Genomic DNA, 15,166 nt, shown 5'->3' with positions numbered 1-15,166 from the left:
TTTCCAGCCTACCTACCGCAAAAATACCTGCGGACTGACCTGCAGTGACCGTTTGGAAACTTGCTTATCAGTTTGCTTTTTGCCCTTGGAATTGTATTTGGGTTGAAGATAAACCACTTGGAGGAGTTTGTAAAAGCCATGATGTTTGTTGACCATGCTGCTGGAAACAGTGCTGATTAAATCACTTTATTTGTATCAAGCTCTGGAACGGCTTTGTGTTTATTTACGGCAGGCACACACACACACACACACACACACAGACACAGACTGCGAGTCACAACTGTAAAAAGCTCATGACAAACATGTTTGTAAGCCTTTTTGACTGATAAGTCACTGACATCCTGCCATTACACTGCATTCCACACCGGCCTGTCATTCACTCCGGTCTAGAAAATGGTATTTTTTGTGTGGAGCAGTGTGCCAGCAGGATGACATAATGACTTGTTTCCAGAGTTTGGAAAAACGGCAAAACAAGCCTAAAGAAAATTACATGTGATTTAAAAAGATTGTAGGAACAAGGGGCATCGGTGGAATATTTCCCCTTTTTTTAAAAATCAGTTTTTCCTCAGTGAGGACATGTCCACTTCACGTCCTGCAGTACTGTATGCAGCCTATTGTAGGTTCAATGTAAACTAAACCTTGTACCTTATCAGGAACCTCAGTGGCCCACTGCACCTCCCTCCCTCCCTCCTTCCCTCCCTCCCTCCTCACAGCTGTGAGCAATAAGCTTCCCACCCCCAACTCCTACAGCATCAACCCTCTGAATGCGTGCGTAAAAGGCAAGTTTACCGAAACCGGTTGGCTGGGCTGTGCGCACACAAACACACATCCACTCCTCGAACCGGCGGATGAACTTCAGCTGGATAATGGATTAACGCATCAGACAGATAGCAACAAAAAAAGAAAAAAGAAAAAAAAAACGCGCATCGTGCTATGAACTCCAGATGTCAATGTATTGGAAGAAAACACCCACCCACCCACGACGGAGTGACTCACGGTTTTAAAGTAGTCGAATAAGCGGAGCGCCGGTGCGGACGGGGAGATTCTGCGTGGGGTATTATTGGACTCGTTTCTGGTACTTAAAGCTCGTCCAACTTGTGGTTTTTATGGGGAAGAGAGGCGCTGAGCTCGACCCGCCACACGGACTGACAGTTGCTGCACGAGGCGCCGGTGCCAGATATGGATAGCGCGCGGGATACCTCTGGACGCTGGTGCGCATCTTCATAAAGTGCGACACTTCGAGACCGACGAGGCCTAAAAAAACTACATTTGTCCTGAGTCCAACTGCTGTCACACGGAACATCGCTTCTTCTTAGAAAAGGAGAAAGCTGATTTGGGGGAGAAGAGTCGCAGAAAAGTCTCCAGAGTAACTTTTTTTTAACGAACCTTCGCGGGAAGCGAGAAGATGCGTCAAGAGGCGGCGTGGAGGTTTCAGATGCTGCTTGTGATTTGGTCCTTGCTCAGTTTGGGGACAGGCTTTCCGACCAGACACAAGAGTGTCGGACACAAGGTAAGCTCACCCTCACGTGTTTGATTCTGAAGCGACAGGTTTTAAAAGAAAGCTCTTAAAATCACACCTGCAGCTGATAAAACGGACTTCCAGTGAAATGATAAGACAGTGCTGCGGTGCAAAATGTCCAGCCGCTTGTGGTTCTGTTGGATTCATCACTAAATACAGTCATTAATGTCCCCTAATGCTGTTATAGTGTAATATTCTGTTATAATAACGCACAAATATCACACGCAACTTCAAACTTTTGTAGAAAAAAATGCAATGTGAATGAAAATAAACTAAATTCGGAGCTCATTAGTGGCCCAGTTCAACAGACGCTAACATTAGGGAGCTTTTGTGTGAATATTGTAAAGAAAAATCACAATTATAGTCATTTCTGATATTTCCAACACATATTCTACGTTAATCTTTTACAGGTTTTATCAATAAAATTGGAAAAAAAAAGTTGAACACGATGAAACACTTGGAATGTGCGGAATTTATCTGGGCAGCTCACCCAAACACAGACAAGAGAAGCGCTCACTCCTGAACTAAAACACACGAGATCTGTTAAAAGTGCGTGAACAGATGAGAATAAAGAAAGGTCAGGGAGCTGACATGACAGCGTCTCCTCAGCGACACATGCCTCTCTCTGTTGTTGCACTTCTCTCTCCATGTATAGTAAGGTTTGCCATCACCGGGCACTCACCCTGCTATAATAAATCCAAACCCCTCACACACACCATGCAGTGTGCAGTGTGTGTGTGTGTGTGTGTGTACGGGAGTGTTTGTGTTACGCACGGACGTATTTGGATATCAAAGTGTGTTTGTGTGTGTTTGTGTCAGGGTTCAGTTTTTGAACTCTCCTTCATGTGTGGCCTCCCGTGGATGCCCTATTGGGACTCTCTCTCTCTCTCTCTCTCTCTCTCTCTCTCTCTCTCTCATCATCTGTCTGATGTCAAAGCAAAAAAAAAAAAAAAGAGGGAGGGGAGAGGAGAGGAGAAGGGAATGATTAGTGAGAAGAAGAAAAAAAAATCTCACTGTGGCCTGTGTGATCTTTCATTCACCAAAAAGGCTGCAGTTGGTTGACAGTGTTACCTCCGCCTGTGACCTGCTGGGTGTGTGCGTCCGTAAGTGGTGGATGGATGGAGAGGAGAGATTAGCGGAGGAAGGCAGAAACGAGGAGGAGGAGGAGGAGGAGGAGGAGGGAGAGGCTCAGTTAAAGCGAGTGCCCGGTAACGAGATGCTTATGTAACCAGAATAAGGCGAGCCCTTCGGCATCTCTCACACTGGAGCTGGGGGTCAAGTGTCATTCATCTGATTGTTTACATTGGCTCGTTTTTGTGTTAATGTGGAATTTCCTGTTTTTGGTTTTTACCCCCATCTCTCAGCGACGAAGCAGAAAGGGGGGAGGAGGAGGAGGAGGAGGAGGAGGAGGGCGGTTTGTGTTCAAGTGGCCCCTTTTTCCAAATATCGGGACCTGTTTGCCCCGACTGTTTTGTATCCCCCCCCCCTCTCCCCAACCTCGGCGACCTCACCCCGATTCCACCAGGCATGCATTTGTTGTCCCGTTTTCCATTTGCAAAAAGATGGCGATCAAAGAGCGTCCATAGTTTATTGTTCTTCTGTAATGGTTTGGAAACAGCCAAGTGCAGAGGGCCTTTGATATCTGCGGGCACATAAATCAGGGCTGCCACACTGCCTGCCTTCCCAGCCTGCCCCCCCCAACATCCCCATCCCCTGCTGCCCCCATCCAGTCTCCTGACCCCCCCCCCTCTCTCCCTAACCTGAATGTGTGTCACCACCAGCAGTAGCAATGACAGTACGCCCAAACGGATCCGGTCTTTTCAGTCGAGTGAAAGCAGGACATAATGTTAGTCTGAGAAGAGAGGAGCGGTCTCCAGACCCAGGCCGAGGTCCCGGCCCCCCACCACCCCTCCACACTGCACCCAGATAGACAGTCTCCCTTTTCAACACGCCGCATGCCATCAGCCATCGGGGCCTTTGATCGGAAGAGCCCCACTGCAGAGAGGAGGAGAGCAGGATCAGAGAGAACGAGGGGGAGGAAGAGAGGAGGAGGAGGAGGAGAGTGATATACAGGGTGAAAGAATACAGGATCCAGATGTGTAACAAGACAAGATGAGGAGGGTGTGAAAGTATGTGGCCTCTCTCTCGTGACTCCGGACCTTTCTGTGTCTGCGCGAGTGTCGGGGCATGTGTGTGTGTGGATGAGTGAATGTTGTCAGATCTGACAGTCAGACACTCAGTCAGGACGCCAGACGTTAGGTGTAGTCCGAAGTGTCTGAGCAACCGTCCAAAAATCCCCCAAAATCCCCGATTTCAAGGCTTTATCTCGGGATTCTTTTTCTATTTTTACCTTCAAATTATAATGATTATCAGAATAGCTGCCAATTATTTCTCTGATGATCAATTAAACCAGCTCTGCTTATATTTTATGTAGTGCTGAAAACAACAATATCTCTTTATAAAACTCGTGTATGGACCAAAAACATGCTCAAATAGACATTGACCATTAAACCGTAGCACCACTTGCAATATTTTATGCGTTGACATGTGTTTAAACGCTCTGTAGAAAGATTTTATTCCTGATTGTTTTCAGTAGCATCATTAGAATAAGTCTGTTTTTGTGTTTTCTTGGCAAAAAATGTGAGAAACAGTGAGGAAGGCTGAATATCCCTACAAACGTTCTCTACTTGTCAGCACCAGTTTACAGATATCTGGGGAGGGCCTGACTTCTCTTCCATCCATCATTCATCATCATGCTCGACAGGCTTCTCCTCCAAACAGGCCTAATGTGTTCACATGCTCGAATCTGACCGACCACATAACTTCTTTATGGGACAATCACAAGGCAGTCAGTGAAAAGTACGCCCTGTTCTGGAGGCCATAACTATAAATCATCAACCGTTGGGTCATTAATTCAGACATTTCTTCTCCTCTTTAGCCCCTCGAACTGCAACCGGATTGCTCCGAGCGGACCGCAAACTGGCTCGGGTCAAATCTCAAGGTCCCGTCCAATCGTATGTTTGGGGCCAATTTAGCATATTCAGGATGATATAGACACGATTGAATTGCAGACGAGGGTTCATTAGAGGGGTTTGGATTCTGGTTTTGACCAGTGCGTGACATGAAATAGATACGTGTCCTATTAGACATGAAACAGACGCAACACACTGGAGGATCAGACCGACCGAAGAATCCATTTACAGTGACCATATTCCAGATACAGAACATATATCGCCAGTTCCCCCGACCATTACAGTGTCACCGTTAATCACCATTAATCTGAGGGATCAACGTTTCCTCCTGTTCTTCCCGCTAACTGTAAAACCTGAGAGGTCAAATTAAGTGGTGGCCGTGGTGGCGGCAGCACAGCAGGTTCAGACACGCTCGCAACCAGCCCAGGGGTCCCACGCCTCCCAGGCCCTCTCATTAAAGCTAAAAGAGGATCTCTCTGGCACAGGCCCCTCTTTGTCCACGGCCTGGATGCCACGACTGTTGTGGGAAAAAAAAAGAAAGAATGAAATGAACGAAGGCTGGTTGGTCACTTGGCTGCTTGGTTGGATGCCTCAGGGGGCTTTTTTGTAATTGCTAACCAAGCTACGAAGTGGCTTCAAGGTTTCTTCCTGGAAACAGAGAACTAATTGTCTTTATCCTGGACGATGAGCCATTATAAATGATAGGCCCTTATTTGTCATTAGCCTTAAAGTGGCCACCGGCTTTTTTTAAACGTCCACTTGTCTCGGCTGCCCTTTGTTCTTAACATTATTAAAAGTGATGTCTGCCCGCAGTCAGCGCTGATGCAAGCTCGAAGGCATTTCCTCCCTTTAGTCATTTAATCTTTTGAGCCGTTTCACTAGATCACTGTTCCTTTACCCTGCATCTTCACTTGTGATCACAGGCTCATGGCCACCCGAGTCACAGCGGCGGGGTCCAGTATGTCCCCGAGGCTTTGGAGCAGCAGAACCAGGTCCAGAGTCTCCTGCCTGAGCCCCACAGCCACCAGAGGAGATGGTCGCACCCCCAGCACCGCTCGGTCGGTGTTCTTCCGCAGCCGGAGCCCGAGGAGGAGACGAAACCCTTCATCCTGGATCTAAAGAACTTCCCGGACCTGGCCAACGCTGACATCAACTCACAGAACCCCAACATACAGGTGAGTCTGAGGAGGGGAGATGCTTTGATTTTTTAAACCGCGTGAGGAATATCGGTCTCAGTCTAATCTGAGAGGCCGGCTTGCGTCGTTCTTGGCTACTCTTTAACTGAAGTGTAATAAAACGAAAATGGGCTCTGTAATCATAAGTGTGAGCCGTTAAGTCATCATCATCTCCCTCTAAATTGACCCGAAAAGTTTGTTCTGTTTGACTTATCTCGTGGCAGCCGTCCTCTCCAGCTCTGGTCAGTGCAGCCAAGATGTGGTTAGACTGGTCTGTGTCTGCATCGAGCACCAAGACTGATACAGTTTCTGATGAGTTTTCATGTAGCGTACATACCAGACCCACCGTACTCCGGCTTTACACCGAGGAAAGACAAAAGAACGTATTTCCAATCATCATAAGTCTTTTCCTGACTGTGAAATTAATCTCACATCAGTTAAAAGTTAAAAAGACGGTTTTTCCCCCCATAGTCTCCCTGTTGCCTGGTGTTCACATCAGCTGAAGTGGGCCCTTGGAAGTACTGTAGCATCTAGGATGAGTCATATTGAGGTAATGAGAAGTAGTTACCCATAATAAATGCTCACATTCTCCCCCTCAGAGGATCATTTGATTGGCTGAATGATCATGCTCACGTCTGGCTGGCTGATTTATATCCGGGGAGCCGGTTCGTTAGTTGAAAAACTTCTCTGCGCATTTGAGATAGTTGATTTCTTGAGGGGAGCGTGTAACTCGATCGCTAAAGCTGCACAAAACTATTGGAGGTACTTTAGTTTTTTTGATGACGCTCCAGAACAAACAGAGTTAACACAGCAACATCAGACACTTCAGGCGCTTGTTGGCGACTTCAGACTTGTTGCTGTCCAAGATCGTATCAGTGACGTAGATGAATGTGTTCGTAGGTCACTTGACGTTGACAAACTCTCTCTTTTTCGACGCAGGTAACCATTGAGGTGGTGGACGACCCCCAGATGGAGGTAGAGATGGACCTTGCCAAGGAAAAAGACTGGCTACCGTCCTCGTCCTCCTCCCCCTCTTCCACAGTCGACTGGCTCGGAGGCAAGAAGCTCTTCTGGCCCCTTTTCTGGAGTTACACCGACGCCGATTCCAGCGAGGACAGCAACAGTCGCTCGGGCGCGGAGGAAACTGGCGAGGAAGAGGAGGAGGAAGATTACTCCCTGGATTATGGCAGCGAGGAGCCCTTACCCAGCGGGGTGGGTGGAGACTGGGATACGCACTGGAACGAAGGCTGGGATCCGATGCAGAGCTACTATGGTAAGGTTTGCCAAGTGGTACGCTCGCTGTCTGCTGTCACAGCCAGACAGCTCATGTAGATCTGACTTCATAAAGAAAATACCAAAATGTATCCTGAGGGGGTCAAGAATGGAGAGTATCATAAACAACCACTGAATTTATCTTTTCTAAACTTATCAAAAAGAGATCGAGATAACAGGAATATCTGTCAGAGAGACGGAGACAGAGAGTGAGAGAGGACAATGGAGGGAGAACAACAGAGCGGCTTAAAAAGGCTGCATGATAACTGTCTTCACAGTCAGAGAGACCCAAACGATGCCAGCATGCGAGGCAGCATGAGCACTCGACCATCAGAACATTGTGGGTTACGAGCACTTTGAAGTCGACACTGGTCGTGCTGGTCGCAGAGGCCTGCCTTTTGAAGATGGGTCCGATGCGCTCGCTAATGGCAGCGTGAGGCCGGCACTGTTCCCTGGGACAAAACAGCCCTCTGCTTGTGGACAATTAGAGGGCAGATTGGGAACACAGAATGACAGGGGCCATTCGGCCCGCCCTTTCATCTTTCCCCGGGACCCCGTGGGCCCCCCCCAGACCCTGGCGGCCCTCACTGCCCTCTGCGGCTCGGCCTTTTGAGCCAGTTCAAGAATTTCGGGGGGCTTTCGGGGCGCTGCATAACTTTTACAGCTCTTGTCTCCCTTTTTAGTTCTGCCTTCCTCTGGTGGGAAAAAACTGTTGTGTCTCAGCGCACACAGACCACTTATTCAGTGGTAAAAATAGTAAATGAGAGAGAAAGAGAAAGGTGTGTACGGTGAATGAAGGGAGAGGAAATTGAAAACAGAGAGAGACGGAGAGAAAGAAAGAAAGAAAGAAAAGTCTGATGGGCTGGGCAGTGGGTAGGCCACTGTGTGTGAGTCCTACTGTAGCTCAGAGTGCAGTTATGGTCTTACCACAGCCTCAGCCTAAAGCTTTCTTTCTTCAGAGACATTTCCCACAGATACAAATCAATCCATGATTGATCTGAAGCATTGGAAACCTCTGCTGTTGTACTCCAATCTCAAAAATGTTGCAACAGGTGTCTGAAAACCTGGCCCGTTTTTTACCCTCGAGCCTTTCCCCCAATCTGCCATGTGAATATATAGACTTTATCTGTTTAACCGTTGTGCATGTAGACAAGCCAGCAAAGGGCAACAATGCCTATTAAGTGGTCACATCTAAAGACTCGGTGAACATAAATCAAGGATGTCTGCCCTAGCTTCTTCTGTAATTAAGACTCTCCTGAGACCTCATTCCCGTATGGCCACATGGCGAGTTGGCAGCGCCCACAAAGTAAAATTGGGTGCTCGCTACACCCAAGCTGGTATTTCTGCACCCACCTCGCCTTTAATCAAGAATGACTTGTTTTCAGTGTTATTAACACCACAAGGGAACATGGTGCGGAGGCGGACAGCCACAGCACAGCCTCTCTCTCTCTAATTTTACTGAAGCCTTCTTAAAAAGAATATGGGGTTTTGCTTGGGAAAGGTTTGTCATTTACACGGACTGACACAGTCCAGAAACTCTCAAAACCTATTCTGGATTGGACTCTTAAAGTACACACCGAGTTCACTGCAGCACTAAACTGTAGAGTGCTATGTTGAGTTTGCAGGTTTTTTTCTCGATCAAGCCTTTGAAGCCGCTTCTAATTTAGCTTGTTAAATACGTTGCATTTAGTAAATTGTAATGTGTTCCTGAAAGCCTGACGTGGAGCTCCTGTGACTGTTTAGTGCTTAAATCCAGAATCTGATGGATTTTTCACAGTAGTGCAAAGAGTTTTCAACACTTTGGCTGAGTTTGTGGCACTCATTATGTTTGATTTTTGTTTTCCTCTCCACAGAGAAGGACACAGATGAGTGGACACCCTGGTCTCCCTGTTCGGTGACATGTGGACACGGTGAGAGGAAGAGGACCAAGTCCTGTGGCTACTCCTGCACTCTGACAGAAGCCTCAAAGTGCGACTTGGAGCCGTGTCCTGGTGAGATTTTATTTCCATTTAAAGAAGTAAAAAATAACAAAGCGGAGCCAGAGAGTGTTGAGGTGCTTTTGTTCCACTTTCCCAGCTGTTTTTTTAATGTACCGCTCTTCTCTTTGCAGGTGATGTCAACACAGTCGTAGAGCCTTTCCCCTTCGAGATGGAGAATGGCACGGAGCCATTTGGGACAGGTGAGCTCGGCTAATGGATAGGTCTTCAGTAAAGCTTTCATTAGTTTAAACGACTGTAGCATACATTCTTCTGTAACACACAATTTCATGTGTTTTTTCTGTCCTCCTTCCAACAGATGTGGACAGCTGTGAGAAGTGGCTCAACTGTAAGAGTGAGTTCCTCCAGAGGTACCTCCATCAGGTCTTATCCGAGCTGCCCAGCTGCCCCTGCTCGTACCCCTCTGAGGTGGCGTACACCGTGGTCAGCGTCTACGACGAGACTCACGGCCGGGAGTACCGTTGGCGTGACGCCAGCGGCCCGAAGGAGCGCCTGGACATCTACAAGCCGTCGGCGCGTAGCTGCATCCGCTCAGCGCTCTCCAGCGACTCGTCTACTCTCGCAGCACAGCACTGTTGTTACGGCGAACGCGGGCGACTGATCACACGCGGGAAAGGCGCAGGCACGCCGAACCTGATCAGCACCGAGTTCTCACCCGAGCTGCACTTCAAAGTGGATGTGCTCCCTTGGATCCTGTGCAAGGGAGACTGGAGTCGCTTCCATGCGGTGCGGCCACCCAATAATGGACTGAGCTGCCCAGAAAACCCCCACGAGGACGTGTTCATGAACGAACTGGAAGAGGCCAGGGAGTACTGAGGGAGCACAGCCAAAACTACCACTTCACTCAGAGAGTCAGAGGGCCCAATCCTAATTTGAAGAGACCGCCTACCTTAAAAGTCGTGACATATTACATCTGAACCATGCATCATGCATTAACATGCATCGACTGAGAGGAAATGCACATTTGTGATTGGGAGATTTGTGGGGTTTTAGATACGATGCTGAAGTGTGGCTGTCTCAAGTTAGGATTCGGCACAGTGTCCTGACATCAGGCTCAGCTGAACTGAACTGAATTGCAAGAATGGAAAAAAAAAAAAAATCGCAGTGTTCTCCCATCGCTTGCCAATCTGTTCCACATCTGGCATGACATCAAGCTCTCTCTCTCTTCATATTCAGTTCGCTCTCCTGGGTGCGTGTAAGCATGATGTCTACCTACTGGCTTTTTTTTTTTTGATGGTGTCCTGGAGCGCTCGTGATTGACAACAGCAACATATGGTAAACATCGTGATCACGCTTCTCGTAGGTTTTTACTTTAGGAAATGTATGAATGTGGGCTGGTCATACTGATTAAAACAAACACATGCATGGGAAGAGTCCAACAGATGAATATCCCAACTATGCTGCTACAATATATAAAATCCTTCAGGTTTTTTACAAAAGGTGTTAAGGTGAACAAGACGACAGGACATCTGTAGACCCAAAAGATGCCACAGGCATTCACAGTAATGCACATTTACGCCGATCTTTTGGAAAACTAAAATGATTAACGCTAGAAGACATTGGGTTTTTTTAACCAGAGAAGTAAGCTAAACGGATCTAAAATATTCTGCTGTCATTATCTAGCTTGCTAGTGAGAATTATGGAGAATAGCCCTTTAGCAGTAAATGGTACGGGAACAAAATGCTATGTCACACACACATTGATTTTCATGTGTTTCCTCACGTGTTCACAGCCAGGAAGACATATGATCTGGGTGCCAAAGAGTTAAATATCAGACTGGTGCCTGTGTAAAATCCAGCCTCCTAAGTCTCTATGGTGCAAATGTAGGATAAAATTTAAGCTCTACAGTGAGTAGATTGTGCTCATAGATGTGTCTCTACAACGTTCTCAGGGGGACTAACCGACCAGGATAAACAAATTTGTTCATTTACCTCGACAGTGGAGCTCTATTGGAACTGGGGTACAGATTAGTAGGAGGGTATCGGACGTGTAATCCAGATTGGAAAATCGATTAACAGAAGAAGAAGAAAAAAAGCTTTCAGAAAAGCAATTGGAGCCCTTATAACTGAGTAGTTGTTGATGCATTGTGTGTGGTAGAAAGATGTCATTGCTGTTTAAGCTGTTGGCTTAGGGGTCTTTGGGTTTATGTGCAGAACTTGATTGGATAGAAAGGACATTCCTCCTCAAGTAAACATTCCCGAGAAGGTCCTGTGGGTTGGAGCCCTTAACCTGGTGAAACGTATAACACAGGTACAGGCAACATGGAAGTATCACCGTTAGGTATGAAAAGGCCGATGCATCTCACTCAAGACAGTGGCATTATTATTTTATATTATTTACTCAGAAATACCTTTAAAAAAACTCCAGGAACTTGTCCCTTCTATCCAGTCTGATTCTGTGGATGTTCGCTCCAAACCTTTTTTTTTTCAGGAATTCTGCTTCCAGATGTGTTCATGCAAACAGGCATTTACATGTTGGAATCACCGATTTTTAAAGGAAGGCACTTTATTTAAGGTATATATATATAGATATACATATATATATATACAAAAGATATATCAAAATGTACTCATGTTTGCCATTTGTTGATGATAGTGTTTATTGTGAAGGGAAACTCGCCGGAAATGCTGCATTGTTCTATGAAAGTGCGTATATCAAGTGTTCTGTTGAGGAAGGCATGATCTCGTTGTGATTTTCTGAATCTAGTATTACATACAGTCGTCCTCAAAATTATTCATACCCTTGCTAATTTTTGTGATTTTCTATTTTTGTGATGAAATGACTGCATTTTTTCAAGTTTGTTTATGAGGTATACGTGACCAACAAGTGAAAGAATGACAACAATACACAATTCAAGAAATTCGTCATTTCAGGGGTATTTTATTCATGGATTCCCAAAAAATGCCATGTTCAAAATTATTCATACCCCTGACAATATCTCAACAAAAATCTTTGTCCTGTGGTCATTTCAAAATGTTACAATGGAATAAATACCATTAACATTGTTGAACAAATGTTAAACACTGATTTTAAAAAAATAGCATCTTTCCAGAAGAGTATAAATAGAGGAAAAGTGTTCTGGTCATTCTCAATTTCTGGTCATCATGGTCAAGAAGAAGGAGCTCAGTGAAGACCTACGTCAACGTCTTGTGCGTGCCCACAGTGAAGGAAAGGGTTACAAGGCCATTTCAAAGCAGTATGATGTCCCTGTGGCAACCGTCCAGAGCATAATTAACAAGTACAAGAAATTCAATACTGTTAAAAACCTCAGCGGGCGTGGCAAGAAGCGTAAGGTGTCCCCCAAACTTGCCAGGAAAATATGCCGAGAGGTCAACAACAACCCCCAGACCACAACCAAGGCCCTAATTGAAACGCTTGACCAGGCAGGGACAAAGGTCTCACGGTCCACCATTGAGCGAGTCTTGCACAGAGGAGGTCTCCATGGACATAGGCCTCGGAAGACGCCGCTGCTCAGGAGGAAACGTGCAGGCTCGCCTGGCCTTTGCTAGAGGTCATTTGAAGCAAGATCCCAGCTTTTGGTCAACCATCCTGTGGTCTGATGAGACCAAGTTGGAGTTATTTGGCCATATGGATGCTCAATATGTCTGGAGGAAGAAAGGCGAAGCATATAAACCAAAGAACACTGTGCCCACAGTCAAGTACGGTGGTGGAAGCATAATGCTATGGGGATGCTTCTCTTCCAGTGGCACAGGGAACCTAGTCAAGGTCCAAGGAATAATGAAAAAGGAAGATTACATCAGGATCCTTGATGAAAATGTGAAGGAATCTGCTGAGAAACTACAGCTTGGCCACAACTGGACGTACCAGCAAGACAATGATCCCAAACACACTGCCAAGGTAGTGAAGAAATGGTTCAAGGACAATGATGTCAACGCCCTAGAATGGCCAAGTCAGAGTCCTGACCTGAATCCCATCGAGAACTTGTGGCATCACTTGAAGACCAGAGTGATGGCTAGGAAACCGACCAACCTGACCCAGCTTGAGGCTTTCGCAAAGGAGGAATGGGCAAACATCCCACAGGAGACATGCAGGAAGCTTGTGGACACATACAAGAATCGTCTCAAAGCAGTCATAAAAAACAAAGGCTATGCTATTGACTATATAAGAAAGACATTGGACTAGGGTATGAATAATTTTGAACATGGCATTTTTTGGGAATCCTTGAATAAAATACCCCTGAAATGAAGAATTTCTTGTATTGTGTATTGTTGTCATTCTTTCACTTGTTGGTCACGTATAACTCATAAACAAACTTGAAAAAATGCAGTCATTTCATCACAAAAATAGAAAATCACAAAAATTAGCAAGGGTATGAATAATTTTGAGGACGACTGTATATGGTGTTGTACAGTATTTATTTGTCTGTTTCTTTTTTTTTTTTAAAGTTTTGCTGAAGCTTTGAAATGTCTCTATACTCAACATGGTGCACTAATCGGACTGAGAAAAATGAAGGCACCCATTATCAAAAAAAAAGGGAAACCACTTGCCCTCATAAACCTCATATCACTTCATACAGCAACATCAAGCGTCTGTGTTTCATTCTGCTTTGTACTGCAGTGCTCTATGAATATGTTGTTGCGAATTATGCTGAAGAAATATATATAAAGACCTTGCATTCATCATCTGACTTTTTTTTTTTAATGTGTCGTTTCTTTTTCCACACTTTACATACTGTGTAGTGGAGCCAAGCATAACAGAGAGCTGCAGAGCAAAAAAAATCCTGTAACACAACTGGCTGGTTATGCTCTCTATTGACCCACATACCAAACTTTTCCCCTACCTTTCCCCCCTCTCCAACAAGACAGGTACAGTGCAGCAGGCATTCCTTTAAAGTGCAAACATGTCACTTCATTGGTTGCAGCAACAGGGTAAATCTTAAGACAACCAATCAGAGGGACTGTAGCAGGACCAGCCAGAGACAAAGTGAGACAGACTCTCAGGTCTGTCCGTAAAATACCTTGAATGTCTGACACTTCCTTTGAATCATGGCGTTAAGCGTACTACAAGGAGTTTTTAACTGGTTATGACACAGTCTGTTAAATACTGATGTCTCTATATGACCTCCGTACTTGAAGTGTGAATGAATATGTCTATAACATGTCATAAAATTAAAACTATGCTTCACGGTGGAGTGCTGAGGATGAACTGAGGAGTCACAGCTTGAGGGAAGAAGCTGCTCTGTAGACAGGTGGTACGGTGGTGGTGATTAATGGCCAGACGGCAGCAGAACAACCGGGTTATTATGACATTTTATTTTCTTTCTGTTATTATTACAAAGTCAAAACAATACTCTGGACTGTTGATAACTTATACATAGACTAATACCAAGGTACGCTTACATGTAAGTTGCTAAAACAAAGTTTGCTTTGTTTCACCATTGTCATATTACAGTGATTAATCTGACAGAGCCACATTACGGACACATGCTATGCATCCTGCGTACAGCTGTGTTTAAAAAGAGAAAAATACGAGGCCTTCACTCACTTCCAAAACAAATGGAAGCCAGATTGAGATATTTACGACACTTTTGTCCACAGGTGCAGCCAGAATCAACAGAAAATGAACATTTCTCATAGCTAATTTAAAGTTAAGGGAATAGTTCGACTTTTAGGGAAATACACTTATTTGCTTTCTTACCAGGAGTGAGATGTTAGGATTGATACCACTCTCACGGCTACTCAGTGAAGATTTAGCTTCAGGCAGCAGCCAGTTAGCGTAGCTTAGCACAGAAACTGGAAACATAACAAAATCTGTCTACCAGCATCTCTATGGCTCACTGTCTTACATGGTTTATTGTGTTTGTTTTTAGAAATCTAAGCTAAGCTAAGCTAAGCTACGATAAACTGGCTGCTGGCTATATCTTCAAATTTACCGTACAGACACGAGAGTGGTATCCATCTTCAAACATGAGCAAATCACCCGAACAGTTGAATTCTTTTAACGTTTCATTCCCATGTAAGTGATTTAACGTTCAAATACAAAGTCACTGAAATACCGTCTGTATTCGCTGAGAGTCGCCTCCGCACAGCTGAGCTGGTGGAAGCTGCGCTGCTAAATTGCTTAATAATCCATGAATACCATTTGTGGTTTTGTCTCTGTGTGTCAGTATCCTCCTTGATGAGAAGTAATGTGCAACATGTGACTCTAATCACTCATCTGGACTTCACCTTTTCCACATTCAACAGATCCTTGAACGCGGCGCTGACAGGA

General features: G+C 45.4%; 1 protein-coding gene across 1 annotated transcript; it reads left to right on the top strand.

Annotated features, from left to right (window-relative positions):
- The first annotated feature begins 1,327 nt into the window (after positions 1-1,327).
- On the top strand, positions 1,328-9,830 carry ism2b (isthmin 2b). The gene is made up of 6 exons (XM_073492547.1): positions 1,328-1,510; positions 5,415-5,666; positions 6,606-6,939; positions 8,792-8,929; positions 9,049-9,117; positions 9,234-9,830. Exons 1-6 carry the CDS (start codon positions 1,406-1,408, stop codon positions 9,749-9,751), a joined length of 1,416 nt encoding a protein of 471 aa, XP_073348648.1. The 5' UTR covers positions 1,328-1,405; the 3' UTR covers positions 9,752-9,830.
- The last annotated feature ends 5,336 nt before the right edge of the window (positions 9,831-15,166 follow it).

This window comes from Pagrus major, chromosome 22, assembly GCF_040436345.1.
Source record: "Pagrus major chromosome 22, Pma_NU_1.0".
Taxonomy (NCBI): domain Eukaryota; kingdom Metazoa; phylum Chordata; class Actinopteri; order Spariformes; family Sparidae; genus Pagrus; species Pagrus major.
The sequence above is the reverse complement of the archived record's forward strand: the minus strand, read 5'-3'. Positions and strand labels throughout refer to the sequence as shown.